The sequence below is a fragment of the Coregonus clupeaformis genome, chromosome 4, assembly GCF_020615455.1.
Source record: "Coregonus clupeaformis isolate EN_2021a chromosome 4, ASM2061545v1, whole genome shotgun sequence".
NCBI classification, from domain to species: Eukaryota; Metazoa; Chordata; class Actinopteri; order Salmoniformes; family Salmonidae; genus Coregonus; species Coregonus clupeaformis.
This window is the reverse complement of record NC_059195.1, coordinates 23,215,927-23,232,931: the sequence shown is the minus strand read 5'-3', so window position 1 is coordinate 23,232,931 and position 17,005 is coordinate 23,215,927. Positions and strand designations below refer to the sequence as shown.

The 17,005-nt window shown below is 42.1% G+C and overlaps 1 protein-coding gene across 6 annotated transcripts in view; it reads right to left on the bottom strand.

Moving 5' to 3' along the window:
* kdm6a (lysine (K)-specific demethylase 6A) overlaps positions 1-17,005 on the bottom strand; it is a 98,983-nt gene that overhangs the window by 1,513 nt on the left and 80,465 nt on the right. For all 6 annotated transcript variants that reach the window (XM_045210816.1, XM_045210829.1, XM_041868460.2 and 3 more), the window contains 10 exons: positions 16,846-16,951; positions 15,834-16,039; positions 15,400-15,452; positions 15,237-15,311; positions 14,804-14,952; positions 14,547-14,661; positions 14,055-14,242; positions 1,225-1,366; positions 982-1,108; positions 78-248 (listed from right to left, as the gene is read on the bottom strand). In XM_045210816.1, coding sequence (XP_045066751.1) covers positions 78-248; positions 982-1,108; positions 1,225-1,366; positions 14,055-14,242; positions 14,547-14,661; positions 14,804-14,952; positions 15,237-15,311; positions 15,400-15,452; positions 15,834-16,039; positions 16,846-16,951 — 1,332 coding nt within the window. The remainder of the gene's footprint in view (positions 1-77; positions 249-981; positions 1,109-1,224; positions 1,367-14,054; positions 14,243-14,546; positions 14,662-14,803; positions 14,953-15,236; positions 15,312-15,399; positions 15,453-15,833; positions 16,040-16,845; positions 16,952-17,005) is intronic.

Sequence of the window (17,005 nt, the reverse complement as noted above, 5' to 3'; positions counted from 1 at the left end):
CTGCTGTAAACTATTCATGTGACGAGGTCATTAACCTATTGGTCATCATAAAATCACTAGTGTCCTTGCTGACTTACGAGTGTGAACTGGTCATAGACCTGGGTGAGGTCGTCCATCTTGTACTGCTCCAGCACCACAAAGTTATCCAGGTTACAGCTCCCCCTACGGGCACAGTCCTGACAGTGCACCACGTACGTCTTCCTGCTGTTGCTCTCACTGGTTACAAACAGCAGGTCAAACACCTCCACCTGCAGATGGAGAGAGAGGTGAGATTGTGAAAGGAGGTAGGTGTGTGTGTGTGTGTGTGTGTGTGTGTGTGTGTGTGTGTGTGTGTATGTGAACGTTTAAACGTTAAAATGTTGAATCCCTAACCAATTATCTTCCCCCCCACAAAACTTAAATCACAGTGCAGTTATCACAAAACTACCACTAACAGCTCCCGATCATCATCATAAAGGGAAAACAGTTTACAAATAGGCCTACCTAACGCAACAATGGGAGCTTGGGCGCGCAGCACCCGTGGGTGTAGAGGGAGCGGTCAGATCGAAATTGAGTGAGAGACACGTAACGGAGAGAAAAGAGAATGTAGGAAGAAGAAATGTGATCACTTGGCTAAGTTTATTTTTTGTTGTGAGTCGCTAATGCACACGAGGCTTTTTGCCCCTTGCCAGGTAGTCGCTGTAAATAAAAATGTGTTCTTAATTGACTTGCCTGGTTAAATAAAGGTTAAATAAAAATAACAAATGGAAAGAACACTAGAGTCAACGTGAATTAAAGGTTGCTTTCGGGACAACAATTCAGCTGCCCGAAGCAGATTCCAGATGCCGCCTACTGTATGACTGCGGTAGAACTTCATTGCCCCCGAGCGGTCATACCACGCAATAGGATTTGACATGACATTTTATGAAAACCACTAAAATAAAATTGCAGTTTAAACGTTAAAGAAAGATGGTCCCTTTGTCACATCCCTAGTGTGTGTACCTCGCAGATGCTGCAGTAGTGTGCGGGCTCGTCCCTGGTCCTGCCATGCCACACCAGCTCCTTGCCTGACGCCTGCAGCAGCTCCCGCAGCATCTGACACTGCTTCAATGTCCGCAGCAGACAGTACCTAGCAGAGACACACAGAGATGCACAGGGGTTAGCTGTAAGTGTGCGTGAGAGAGTGAGTGAATCTGAGTGAGAGAGAGAAAGAAAGAATGACGTGTGTGTGCGCGTGTGACTCACTTGATCATCTGGAAGAGCTTGCTGTCGGACACTTTGATGTTTCTGGCCATGTTCCAGGAGAGGTGTATCATGGGGACGATGGACTTGACGCTTTGCAGCTTGTTCCACTCATATCGCTCTACTGCCAGCTTATACTGGTATGCTGGAGAGAGGGAGACATGGAAGGAGAGGGAAAGAGAGAGAAAATGGGATAAAGGTGGAAAAGAAGCAGGAAGAAGAGAATCAATGGCACAATTCAATTTCAAATTTAACTATGTCATAGCCACAAGTTGACACGGTCATACGCCTAGTTTCCTGAAACAAGTCACATGTGTCACTACTTCACAGGAGAGGCATTTGAACGTAAACATATACAGTACCAGTCAAAAGTTTGGACACACCTACTCATTCAAGGGTTGTTGTTTTTTTTACACAATTTTCTACATTGTAGAATAATAGTGAAGACATCAAAACTATGAAATAACACACATGGAATCATGTAGTAAACAAAAATGTGTTAAACAAATAAAATTATATTTGAGATTTTTCAAAGTAGCCACCCTTTGCCTTGCTGACAGCTTTGCACACTCTTGGCATTCTCTCAACCAGCTTCATGAGGTAGTCACCTGGAATGCATTTCAATTAACAGGTGTGCCTTGTTAAAAGTTAATTTGTGGAATTTCTTTCCTTCTTAATGCGTTTGAGCCAATCAGTTGTGTTGTGACAAGGTAGGGGTTGTATACAGAAGATAGCCCTATTTGGTAAAAAGACCAGTACATATTATGGCAAGAACAGCTCAAATAAGCAAAGAGAAACGACAGTCCATCATTACTTTAAGACATGAAGGTCAGTCAATGTCAAGAACTTTGAACGTTTCTTCAAGTGCAGTCGTAAAAACCATTAAGCGCTATGATAAAACTGGCTCTCATGAGGACCACCACAGGAAAGGAAGACCCAGAGTTACCTCTGCTGCAGAGGATAAGTTCATTAGAGTTACCAACCTCAGAAATTGCAGCCCAAATAAATGCTTCACAGAGTTCAAGTAACAGACACATCTCAACATCAACTGTTCAGAGGAGACTGCGTGAATCAGGCCTTCATGGTCAAATTGCTGCAAAGAAACCACTAATAAAGGACACCAATAAGAAGAAGAGACTTGCTTGGGCCAAGAAACACGCACAATGGGACATTAGACCAGTGGAAATCTGTCCTTTGGTCTGACGAGTCAAAATGTACGATTTTTGGTTCCAACCGCCGTGTCTTTGTGAGACGCAGAATAGGTGACCGGATGATCTCTGCATGTGTGGTTCCCACCATGAAGCATGGAGATGGTGTGGGGGTGCTTTGCTGGTGACACTTGAGTAGGTGTGTCCAAACTTTTGACTGGTACTGTATATATATTTTTGGGAGAAATACCTTTTGGAACAGGTGAACTTTCATGTGTCTTAAAAACAAACTTGTTTGCCATCTGTAAATACGAATACAATTGTTAAATTTCGAGCCTAGTTGGTTTAGCCACGGAAAAAGACAGGAACCTTCCTGCTAGCCATGATTGGCTGAGATAATGGATGGGCAAGACATGCAGAGAGATGCGTTCGGATTGGTCTACCATGTAGCACGCTTCTGTCTATAACATGAGCTGCTCAGTATGTGTAGGTAATCCTTTCAAACACAACTTTTTTGAAAGATATTACGAAGATCTGTGAAGATGTTGATAATACTCTCCACTTTCTGGAGGACCGAGTTTTGAAATCAGTGGAATGCCCGGTGGAAGCAGAGTATGATAGCTAAGGAGATGGAGAGAATTCAGGCATTTGATTGCAAATATATGCAGAGGGAGTCGAAAAGAGAACACACAAAGGCTGTTGTATAAAACACCTGTCTCCGGATTACATCTTCAAGCTAAGGGCAACCATGGCATCCGTGACAGAGAGGGAGAAGCGTTAATCATTGTATATGGGTAAGCGAGTCTAGCTAGCTACATTTTCAGATATTATAAGTTTCTAATTTAGTCAGAAAGTCATTTTCATTGCAAGTTAAAGTGTACTGTTAGCTAGCTAGCTAACGTTTGCTGGCTGGCTGGCTGGCTGGCTAGCTAACGTTACGTGTATGATCTGTGTAGTAATATTATTCATATCGCCGAGCCAAATAGCATTGCTAGTTATAGCCTAATGTTAGCTAGCTAGCTAACAATGAATCTAGTTGGTTAGCTTTAGCTACCTGTCGATTCATGCATGGTAGTAACATTATGAGTTGGGATTATGGTTCATTGTTTAGCTAGCTAGTTAGCTACATGTCTAAACAAAAGACTCCACTATGCAAGTAACCATTTCACTGTACCATTTAAACCTTCTATATACTGTGCATGTGACAAATACACTTTGATATAGTGTGTGTTTACAAGAGACTGTAATGTGAAGAACAACATGACCTGGACCAAAGTCAAATTAGGCAATAACGTTAGGCCAACGAGACAACGTCCAAGTTCTAAAATTCTCCGGTAGATGCCCTGCTTTTATTTTGTCACACTCACAACCATGAGCTATTTTCTGTAATTAGCTTGCCATTAACTTGTAAATAATGATCTTGTGAGTTTATTTCCCTGTAATAATGAATACAAATTAGCTAAAGTTTGTACTTAAAGTCAGTACTTTGTTGAAGCACCTTTGGCAGCGATTAAAGTCTTGCATCTTCTTGGGTATGACGCTACAAGCTTGGCACATCTCTAGTTGGGGAGTTTCTCCCATTCTTCTCTGCAGATCCTCTCAAGCTCTGTCAGTTTGGATGGGGAGCGTCGCTGAAAAGCTATTTTCAGTTCTCTCCAGAGATGTTCGATCGTGTTCAAGTCCAGGTTCTGGCTGGGGCCCTCAAGGACATACAGAGACTTGTCTCGGAGCCACTCCTGCGTTGTCTTGGCTGTGTGCTTAGGGTCGTTGTCTTGTTTGAAGGTGAACCTTTGCCCCCAGTCTGAGGTCCTGAGCGCTCTGGAGCAGGTTTTCATCAAGGATCTCTGTACTTTGGTCTGTTCATCTTTCCCTTGATCCTGACTAGTCTCCCAGTCCCCGCTGCTGAAAAACACCCCCACAGCATGATGCTGCCACCACCATGCTTCACCGTAGGGATGGTATTGGCCAGGTGATGAGTGGTGCCTGGTTTCCTCCAGATGTGAAGCTTGGCATTCAGGCCAAAGAGTTCAATCTTGGTTTCATCAAATTAGAGAATTTTGTTTCTCATGATCTGAGAGTCCTTTACGTGCCTTTTGGCAAACTCCAAGCGGGCTGTCATGTGCCTTTTACTGAGGAGGGGCTTCCGTCTGGCCACTCTACCATAAAGGCCTGATTGGTGGAGTGCTGCAGAGATGGTTGTCCTTCTGGAAGGCTCTCCAATCGCCACAGAGGAACTCTGGAGCTCTGTTAGAGTGACCATCGGGTTCTTGGTCACCTCCCTGACCAAGGCCCTTCTCCCCCAATTGCTCAGTTTGGCCGGGCGCCCAGCTCTAGGAAGAGACTTGGTGGTTCCAAACTTCTTCCATTTAAGAATAATTAAGGCCACTGTGTTCTTGGGGACCTTCAATGCTGCAGAAATTTTTTGGTACCCTTCCCCAGATCTGTGCCTCGACACAATCCTGTCTCGGAGCTCTACGGACAATTCCTTCGACCTCATGGCTCATGGTTTTTGCTCTGACATGCACTGTCAATTGTGGGACCATATCACAGACAGGTGTGTGCCTTTCCAAATCATGTCCAATCAATTTAATTTACCACAGGTGGACTCCAATCAAGTTTTAGAAACATCTCAAGGATGATCAATGGAAACAGGATGCACCGGAGCTCAATTTCGAGTCTCATAGCAAAGGGTCTGAATACTTAGGTAAATAAGGTATTTCTGTTTTTTATTTTTAATAAATTTGCAAACATTTCTAAAAACGTGGTTTTCGCTTTGACATTATGGGGTATTGTGTGCAGATTGATGATGATTATTTTTTTTAAAATCAATTTTAGAATAAGGCTGTAACGTAACAAAATGTGGAAAAAGGGAAGTGGTCTGAATACTTTCCAAATGCACTGTAAATTTGATGTCGGACGACAATCGAATATTTATGATGTCACTGCGACAACTGTATACAGACATGTCGATAGACGTAGTATAAACCAGCCTTTAGTCTTGAAATCTTTGGTTGTTCAGCATACCACCTCACATGTGAATCCTTAAAGAGATGTGTGGGGCTAAGGCTTAAGCGGGTGTGAAAGATGCTGAATGGGTGTAGACAAAGAAAAGCTCTCCAGTAGGTGTACCAAAACATTCAAGGCCATTTTCTCAAAAGTGGGGTTACAAGTTTATCAACTTTCAAAGTAGAATTACTTTCTCATTGTTGTTTTTTTGTTTGTTTGTTTTTTTAGGGGGTAGATCAGCTTTAATATTTCAGATAGATTGTAACTTCCATCAATGTAATTGTCTGCATCACTTCCAATCCCCCATATGTTTTTTATCTCGCAAATATATATATACACACACACACACACACACACACAACACACACACACACACATATACATATACATATATACATACAGTGGGGAGAACAAGTATTTGATACACTGCCGATTTTGCAGGTTTTCCTACTTACAAAGCATGTAGAGGTCCAGAAAATCACATTGTATGATTTTTAAGTAATTAATTTGCATTTTATTGCATGACATAAGTATTTGATACATCAGAAAAGCAGAACTTAATATTTGGTACAGAAACCTTTGTTTGCAATTACAGAGATCATACGTTTCCTGTAGGTCTTGACCAGGTTTGCACACACTGCAGCAGGGATTTTGGCCCACTCCTCCATACAGACCTTCTCCAGATCCTTCAGGTTTCGGGGATGTCGCTGGGCAATACGGACTTTCAGCTCACTCCAAAGATTTTCTATTGGGTTCAGGTCTGGAGACTGGCTAGGCCACTCTCGGACCTTGAGATGCTTCTTACGGAGCCACTCCTTAGTTGCCCTGGTTGTGTGTTTTGGGTCGTTGTCATGCTGGAAGACCCAGCCATGACCCATCTTCAATGCTCTTACTGAGGGAAGGAGGTTGTTGGCCAAGATCTCGCGATACATGGCCCCATCCATCCTCCCCTCAATACGGTGCAGTTCTCCTGTCCCCTTTGCAGAAAAGCATCCCCAAAGAATGATGTTTCCACCTCCATGCTTCACGGTTGGGATGGTGTTCTTGGGGTTGTACTCTTCCTTCTTCTTCCTCCAAACACGGCGAGTGGAGTTTAGACCAAAAAGTTATATTTTTGTCTCATCAGACCACATGACCTTCTCCCATTCCTCCTCTGGATCATCCAGATGGTCATTGGCAAACTTCAGACGGGCCTGGACATGCGCTGGCTTGAGCAGGGGGACCTTGCGTGTGCTGCAGGATTTTAATCCATGACGGCGTAGTGTGTTACTAATGGTTTTCTTTGAGATTGTGGTCCCAGCTCTCTTCAGGTCATTGACCAGGTCCTGCCGTGTAGTTCTGGGCTGATCCCTCACCTTCCTCATGATCATTGATGCCCCACGAGGTGAGATCTTGCATGGAGCCCCAGACCGAGGGTGATTGACCGTCATCTTGAACTTCTTCCATTTTCTAATAATTGCGCCAACAGTTGTTGCCTTCTCACCAAGCTGCTTGCCTATTGTCCTGTAGCCCATCCCAGCCTTGTGCAGGTCTACAATTTTATCCCTGATGTCCTTACACAGCTCTCTGGTCTTGGCCATTGTGGAGATGTTGGAGTCTGTTTGATTGAGTGTGTGGACAGGTGTCTTTTATACAGGTAACGAGTTCAAACAGGTGCAGTTAATACAGGTAATGAGTGGAGAACAGGAGGGCTTCTTAAAGAAAAACTAACAGGTCTGTGAGAGCCGGAATTCTTACTGGTTGGTAGGTGATCAAATACTTATATCATGCAATAAAATGCAAATTAATTACTTAAAAATCATACAATGTGATTTTCTGGATTTTTGTTTTAGATTCCGTCTCTCACAGTTGAAGTGTACCTATTATAAAAATTACAGACCTCTACATGCTTTGTAAGTAGGAAAACCTGCAAAATCGGCAGTGTATCAAATACTTGTTCTCCCCACTGTATATACTTATACATATACACACATATATATATATATACATATACATACATACAGTGAGGGAAAAAAGTATTTGATCCCCTGCTGATTTTGTACGTTTGCCCACTGACAAAGACATGATCAGTCTATAATTTTAATGGTAGGTTTATTTGAACAGTGAGAGACAGAATAACAACAAAAAAATCCAGAAAAACACATGTCAAAAATGTTATAAATTGATTAGCATTTTAATGAGGAAAATAAGTATTTAACCCCTGTGCAAAACATGACTTAGTACTTGGTGGCAAAACCCTTGTTGGCAATCACAGAGGTCAGACGTTTCTTGTAGTTGGCCACCAGATTTGCACACATCTCAGGAGGAATTTTGTTCCACTCCTCTTTGCAGATCTTCTCCAAGTCATTAAGGTTTCGAGGCTGACGTTTGGCAACTCGAACCTTCAGCTCCCTCCAGAGATTTTCTATGAGATTTAGGCCTGGAGACTGGCTAGGCCACTCCAGGACCTTAATGTGCCTCTTCTTGAGCCACTCCTTTGTTGCCGTGGCGTGTGTTTTGGGTCATTGTCATGCTGGAGTACCCATCCACGACCCATTTTCAATGCCCTGGCTGAAGTTGTCCTGTCCCCTTTGCAGAAAAACACCCCCAAAGCATAATGTTTCCACCTCCATGTTTGACGGTGGGGATGGTGTTCTTGGGGTCATAGGCAGCATTCCTCCTCCTCCAAACACGGCGAGTTGAGTTGATGCCAAAGAGCTCGATTTTGGTCTCATCTGACCACAACACTTTCACCCAGTTCTCCTCTGAATCATTCAGATGTTCATTGGCAAACTTCAGACGGCCCTGTATATGTGCTTTCTTGAGCAGGGGGACCTTGCGGGCGCTGCAGGATTTCAGTGCTTCACGGCGTAGTGTGTTACCAATTGTTTTCTTGGTGACTATGGTCCCAGCTGCCTTGAGATCATTGACAAGATCCTCCCGTGTAGTTCTGGGCTGATTCCTCACCGTTCTCATGATCATTGCAACTCCACGAGTTGAGATCTTGCATGGAGCCCCAGGCCGAGGGAGATTGACAGTTCTTTTGTGTTTCTTCCATTTGCGAATAATCGCACCAACTGTTGTCATCTTCTCACCAAGCTGCTTTGCGATGGTCTTGTAGCCCATTCCAGCCTTATGTAGGTCTACAATCTTGTCCCTGACATCCTTGGAGAGCTCTTTGGTCTTGGCCATGGTGGAGAGTTTGGAATCTGATTGATTGATTGCTTCTGTGGACAGGTGTCTTTTATACAAGTAACAAACTGAGATTAGGAGCACTCCCTTTAAGAGTGTGCTCCTAATCTCAGCTCGTTACCTGTATAAAAGACACCTGGGAGCCAGAAATCTCTGATTGAGGGGGGTCAAATACTTATTTCCCTCATTAAAATGCAAATGAATTTATAACAGTTTTGACATGCGTTTTTCTGGATAATTTTTTTGTTATTCAGTCTCTCACTGTTCAAATAAACCTACCATTCAAATTATAGACTGATCATTTCTTTGTCAGTGGGCAAACGTGCAAAATCAGCAGGGGATCAAATACTTTTTTCCCTCACTGTACACACACATACACATATATACACACACATACACATACACACATATATATACATACATACATACATACATATATACATCCATCCATCCATACACATACACATATCCTTTTTTAAATTATATTTCCCTTCATTACTTTCCAACCCCACCACCCGTTCCCCAATTGAAGTAAACTAGTGAACAACAATGCTTAGGCCTCTACTTCCAGACCATACATTCTATATACATTTTATGGACACAGTCAAGTTCTACAATAATTATATTTTGTTTGTTTTTATTCCTGAACTTCCTCCGATCATTTTCATGATGTCCATCTGGTTTGCTTCTATATGCCATATTTTAATAACTGTGCTCTTTCACAAAAGCGCTCAACCTATAACCTATATAGTTATTAAGGACACAGTATGCTTTACATTAGTTATCTTGTTGTTATTAGTTGTTGTTATTAGTCCCATCCTTCAGCTCCATTCAACACCTCCCATCTATCTCTTAACACCATCCATATTGGATTTCTATTTGCCATATATTTTTCAACTGTACTGTGATGTTTTACAAAAGTTCTGAACCTTTCTGTTCTCATTGTTTCTACAGATCGTAAATTGAAAATAAACATTTTTGCTAAAAGTATTATTATATTATTGATCGATTGACTATGACTTTTCAGATCACCCAGTAGTGCTATCTGCAGGGTTAGCTCCAGGTAAATATTGCAATCCTTTAGCCATTCCTGGACCTGTGTCCAAAAACAAGCTACAAATGGACAGTACCAAAACAAATGATCTAATATTTCACATGAAGTTTCACATGGATTTTCACGTAATGACATAAAATGTCACATGTGGATTCAAATTTGAAAAATTCAAGTATGAAAAATGTATGCACTCACTCTGGATAAGAGCGTCTGCTAAATGACTAAAATGTCAAATGTAATGTAAATGTCTCTTCACAGCAAAATCTGCAGAGCTGGGAAGATTGTATCCCCCATATAAATAACATTCTATTGGTCGCAAGAATTTTATATAATAATTTTAATTGAAATATTCTAAGTTTTGAATCCGGCGTCGTTTTGCGTATCAATTCATAAACACTATGCCATCGAATCGGTACGTCAAAAATCTCTTCCCAACTATTTTGCAATCTATATGGGACGGCTGTCAATCCTTTGGTCCTTAAATGAAACTGGTATACGTTTTAATTTATCACAATTTTCTTTAACCAATTATAATCTTTAATGCAAGGCCAACAGACAAGTTCCTTACTTTTTCCCCCTTCCACTTTCCTTTTCCATTTTTGCTGTAATGCTGCAATTATTTGGTTGTTATTTTGGGTAGAGCAGACATTTCCATATGTTTTTGTTAGCTGCATGTGCGACATAACTCCACCAGTCCTACCGATAATAACATTTACGAAGATTATACCTTTTTTAAACATTTTGTCAAAAAAGGGTTTATCAATTAGTATATTTGAGTTTACCCACAATATTTGTTGCATTATTTGTTCTGTCGTTTCTGGAGGATTAAATTGAAATTGCAACCAACTTTCTATGGCTTGTTTTAGAAATAGTGATATTTGGGAGATTATTTCCTTTTCAAATAACTTAAAGTGAGAGGTTGTAATCTGAATGAAGGGAAAGAAGCCATTCTTGAACATTGGGTGAGACAATTTTACTAATTTGCTAGAGAAACAGTTCGGATTTAAGTCCTCTGTAGCTCAGCTGGTAGAGCACGGCGCTTGTAACGCCAAGGTAGTGGGTTCGATCCCCGGGACCACCCATACACAAAAATGTATGCACGCATGACTGTAAGTCGCTTTGGATAAAAGCGTCTGCTAAATGGCATATTATTATTATTATTATTATTATTATTATAACTTTTGTAAGACTGAAGCTTTTAGTGACAGGTCTAATGCTTTAATATTTAATCATTTCTGTCCTCCGAATTCATATTCATTATATAAATAGGCCTGTTTAATTTTGTCTGGCTTGTCGTTCCAAATCAAATGGAATATTTTTATCTCATATAATTTAAAAAACTGTTCGCTGGGCGTAGGCAAGACCATAAGCAAGTAGGTAAACTGGGATAATACCAAAAAGAGTTAAATCAGGGTGATTTTTCCACAAATTGACAGGTATTTACCTTTCCATGGTAGCGAGATTTTATCTATTTTTGCTAACTTTCTATTAAAATGAATTGGAGTGATATCATTTATTTCATTTGGGATATGTATTCCGAGTATATCCATATCACCATCAGACCATTTTATTGGTAAACTACATGGTAATGTAACATTTTTATTTTTTTGTGATCCGATACCTACATTTATCATAATTTGGTTGTAATCCAGAGAGGTTAGAAAATGTATCTAGATCCTCTATGAGGCTGTGGAGGGATTCAAGTTGTGGATTTAAAAGAAAACATGAATCATCAGCGTACAATGACACCTTTGTTTTTAAGCCCTGGATTTCTAATCCCTTGATATTATTGTTGGATCTGATTTTAATAGCTAACATCTCGATGGCAATAATAAATAGATATGCCGATCTTGGACAACCTTGTTTCACTCCTCTTGACAGTTTAAAACTTTCTGAGAAATAGCCATTATTTACTATTTTACACCTAGGGTTACTATACATGATTTTAACCCAATTTATAAGAGATTGTCCAAAATTGAAATGCTCCAGGCATTTATATACAGTGGGGGGAAAAAGTATTTAGTCAGCAAGTTCTCCCACTTAAAAAGATGAGAGGCCTGTAATTTTCATCATAGGTACACGTCAACTATGACATACAAAATGAGAAAAGAAAATCCAGAAAATCACATTGTAGGATTTTTAATTAATTAAATTGCAAATTATGGTAAAAAATAAGTATTTGGTCAATAACAAAAGTTTCTCAATACTTTGTTATATACCCTTTGTTGGCAATGACACAGGTCAAACGTTTTCTGTAAGTCTTCACAAGGTTTTCACACACTGTTGCTGGTATTTTGGCCCATTCCTCCATGCAGATCTCCTCTAGAGCAGTGATGCTTTGGGGCTGTCGCTGGGCAACACGGACTTTCAACTCCATCCAAAGATTTTCCATGGGGTTGAGATCTGGAGACTGGCTAGGCCACTCCAGGACCTTGAAATGCTTCTTACGAAGCCACTCCTTCGTTGCCCGGGCAGTGTGTTTGGGATCATTGTCATGCTGAAAGACCCAGCCACGTTTCATCTTCAATGCCCTTGCTGATGGAAGGAGGTTTTCACTCAAAATCTCACGATACATGGCCCCATTCATTCTTTCCTTTACACGGATCAGTCGTCCTGGTCCCTTTGCAGAAAAACAGGCACAAAGCATGATGTTTCCACCCCCCTGCTTCACAGTAGGTATGGTGTTCTTTGGATGCAACTCAGCATTCTTTGTCCTCCAAACACGACGAGTTGAGTTTTTACCAAAAGGTTCTATTTTGGTTTCATCTGACCATATGACATTCTCCCAATCCTCTTCTGGATCATCCAAATGCACTCTAGCAAACTTCAGACGGGCCGGGACATGTACTGGCTTAAGCAGGGGGACACGTCTGGCACTGCAGGATTTGAGTCCCTGGCGGCGTAGTGTGTTACTGATGGTAGGCTTTGTTACTTTGGTCCCAGCTCTCTACAGGTCATTCACTAGGCCCCCCCATGTGGTTCTGGGATTTTTGCTCACCGTTCTTGTGATCATTTTGACCCCACGGGGTGAGATCTTGCGTGGAGCCCCAGATCGAGGGAGATTATCAGTGGTCTTGTATGTCTTCCATTTCCTAATAATTGCTCCCACAGTTGATTTCTTCAAACTAAGCTGCTTACCTATTGCAGATTCAGTCTTCCCAGCCTGGTGCAGGTCTACAATTTTGTTTCTGGTGTCCTTTGACAGCTCTTTGGTCTTGGCCATAGTGGAGTTTGGAGTGTGACTGTTTGAGGTTGTGGACAGGTGTCTTTTATACTGATAACAAGTTCAAACAGGTGCCATTAATACAGGTAACGAGTGGAGAACAGAGGAGCCTCTTAAAGAAGAAGTTACAGGTCTGTGAGAGCCAGAAATCTTGCTTGTTTGAGGGTGACCAAATACTTATTTTCCACCATAATTTGCAAATAAATTCATTAAAAATCCTACAATGTGATTTTCTGGATTTTTTTTCTCAATTTGTCTGTCATAGTTGACGTGTACCTATGATGAAAATTACAGGCCTCTCTCATCTTTTTAAGTGGGAGAACTTGCACAATTGGTGGCTGACTAAATACTTTTTTCCCCCACTGTATAAACCCCCGTTGTACTTTATCAAATGCCTTTTCGAAGAGTTCTATTGTTTCCAGTACTTGCCTTATATTATCTCCAATGTATCGCCCATGTAAAAAACCTGTCTGATTAGAATGAATAATGTCCGACAATACCTTTTTAATTCTATGAGCTATACATTTTGCTAGAATTTTTGCATCACAACATTGAAGTGTAAGGGGCCTCTAATTTTTTTATTTTCCACTTGTATCCTGTTTCAGTAATAATTAAATCAGACCATCTTCTTGAGTGTCTGATAATCTACCATTTACATAGGAGTGGTTAAAACATGCTAATAACGGTCCTCTGAGTATATCAAAAAAGGTTTGGTATACCTCAACTGGTATGCCATCCAACCCTGGAGTTTTCCCTGACTTAAAGTCTTTAATTGCATCCAGAAGTTCCTCCTCTGTAATTTCACCTTCACATGAGTCTTTCTGTATGGCTGTTAATTTTACATTATCAATACAAAAAAAATCTCTACAATTTGCTTCAGTTAGAGGAGATGGAGGCGACTGAAAATAAAACATATTCTTAAAGTACTTTGTTTCCTCCTTCAAAATATCATTTGGTGAATCATGGGTGACTTTCTCATTGTTTCTCAACTGTAGTGTACCATTTTCTAGCTCGGAGTCTCTACTTTTATCCAATGTAAAAAACACCATAAAAATGTTGTTACATAAGACCGAATCGAGCTGGTCGGTCATCGATCTCAAAGTGTCAGTCCACGCCAAATCAGCATCCATATATCATCTTTGAATGATTTCCCAACAAATTCTACATAAAACAACCGTGTATTCCCATTTTAAGCATATCCCTCTGTTCTCCATATCCCTCCCGGTCTTACCGGTGAGAGGTCCTACGTTCCAGGCGATGTTGTTGCACCAGCCGATGGCCTGGACCCAGTGGACGGTGCCTGTGTTGAGCCACACCAGGTCTCCGGGACGCTGGATGAAGCGGTAGACAGGGACGTCTGCCTCGTACAGGTCCTCCAGGTTGGGCCACCATGAGCCCATCAGGAAGTTTATGTTGTTCCTGCAGGACAGACACACACATCCGATCTTAGAAACAGAGGACGCACATGGACACTCGCTCATACTCTGAAGACCCCTACTCATACTCTGGGTAGTTCAAAAATAAAAAATAAAATGTACATTTGCAATGAATGAAAAGACGAGATATTCACTTTCATTTTATTGGTGCCAAGTACACCACTTAAATCGGAGTTAGACTTGAGTTAAGACATCTCTAACCTTACAGACTGCACTGGCTGTAAAGAGACAGAGGTAGCATATCAACTTTGTTTTGGGTTAGAGGTAGGAGATATTTGTTTACGTACTTTTCACAGAAGTCGTTGATGATTCCCCAGTAATGTTCGGGCACAGCAAACCACTCACAGTCCCCCGGGCCAATGTTGATGTTCACTGAACAGAAATTGTTGTTCTCCTGGTGACCTAAAAGACAAGACACAAATACCTTGTAAAACAAAACACAGTACAGTTACTAGAAGAAAACATTATGTGTGTGGACGTGTGTGTTAATGCATGTGGGTGGGTGTCTCTGCGGCATGTGTGCCTCTCGCTGTGTGTGTCTAACCTGGCGTCCTGCTCCCGGGGACCTTCATGTAGAGCTGGACAGTGTTCATGCCCAGGATGGTGTGTCCTATGTGGCTGAGCAGGTTGCCAGCAGACACCACCCTGGCAAAGGCTGGCAGCTTACTGAGCTCCTGCAGCTGCAGCTTCCACCTGGGAGGAGGTCACAGAGCAAGGGTCAGAGGTCAACACTACAGCACAGACACACACCGCTCCCAACCTGAGGGATCCTCTTTATGATACCAATGCCCAGTCCTTCTACCTAGGACATACGCCTTCTGTGTTTATAAATCTGAAGGGACTGGATAGGTGAAAGGACAAGGGTTGTTTTGGGACCAGGCTATAATCTTGTTTATATGAAAATTGTCATATTAAAGACAAAACATCAGTAGTCTATTTCATGAACAGAACCACATAATATTGGGTGGAACACTTACTTTCTCTCGTCAGACAGGTCGATGTTGGTGCCAAACTTGATGTGTTTGAAGGGCCCTTTCCTCCGCCGCGTCGCACTGTGGGATCATGGGAGATGTAGTTTAGACAGAGCAGAGAGATATCACACAATGCATGCCTACAGACAGACAGAGAGAGACGTCGTACCTCTCTGCATTGGCTGCCTCTGCCTCCAGCTCCTTCTTCTTCTCATTCTCCTCCTGGAAAATACATTTAATATAGGTTTATTTGGAGCTGTTCATTGTGTGATTTCAGTAAATGGATAGCAGTATAACAAACATTCTAAGCTGGGAAGATTTTCTGTTTAAGTGACAAAGCTACGTCAGGAGTGACCATGTGAATATTCAGTGACTGTCTGACAGCTCCCTGACAAGGGTTCGTCTCAGCCCAGTGAACACACACCACTCAGAGAACAGGAGCCTGTGGGTGAGTGCGTGTCGGTAACCTTAAATGACCCCACACAAAACATACCACTCAAAACTTTCTATTCAACAAGGCCTTGTATTGAGTGTGTTTGGCAATGATGGTGGTGGTTTTGTGTACGTGTGTGTGTGTGTGTGCGTACATCTCCCTCTACTAACCCGTAGTGACTCCTGGAAGGACGAGGCCTGGTACTGGGCATACTTGGCAATGGTGGTGTGTGATTGGCTGCTCTGACAGCGCCACATCTTCCTTGTGCCACTCAGGTCCCAGTTCTCGTCGGTGGGCTGAGACAGCTGGGTCCGCACCTCCACCAGGTGGTCTGGGTTTGCCTCCACCAGGGTCTTAGTGGAGAACAGACCCAGGTCTGACAGAGGGGAGGGGGGAGAAGGGTGGGATGGAGGGAGGATGGTGGGAGAGGGGTGGAGAGAAGGATGGAGGGAGAGAAGGATGGAGGGAGAGAAGGATGGAGGGAGAGAAAGAAGGGTGGAAAAAAGGTAAATGTGATGTTTAGTACCACTCCCAACTGGCATGGGCAACAACAAAACATCTGTCAGTGAAAATCAGCCAATTTCGGCTATGGCTGCACAGTCTTTCCCAGAGCAGTAAAACACAGAGTTCAGAAGAACTAGCTTAATGAACTAAAAGCTATTTATCCATCCAATGATTCAGAGTGAGTTTCTAGTGTGTGTGTGTGGTGTGCTACAGCACAGTGATGCAGTAGTGAGCTAGCTGATGAAGTGAGGGAGCCAATAGCTTTTCTTGGCAGCAGTTAGCTACTTTACTTCAGATGCTATATTACTGTACATGTAATGACACTCTCTGCTTGCAGGTGGTGCTGTTGTCATACATGTTAAGTTGTTCAACACGTTAAGTTGTTCAACACCCACACCCCCACCCACCCAAGCCTGTGAGCGAGTGAATGAGCGCAAGCGCACACACCCTCACACACATAAGCAAATGAGTGCGTACCGACACACAAAGCTTTTATTTCTGTCCTTAAGGGAGAAACGTTCAAGCAAAATTCTAATGAGATCCCAATCAGGACTAGACAGAAGACTAATGTTTGTTTTGCTAGAGTGTGTAAGCAAAGTGTAATGCCCCCAGCAGTAGTGTGTAATGACAGTATAGGATTACCATCAGTGTGTGTGTGTGTGTGTGTGTAAAACTCACCCAGTTTGAGCGCCCCGGCCAGCCCTCTGATGACGGTGACAGGGTTGGAGGGGTTGGTACAGAACTGATGGAGTGGAGGGAAGAACGCATCCCTCTTATTCTCCAGCTATACACCACGGGAGAGAAACACACACAGATTAGACTTTTGACTTGCAAACTA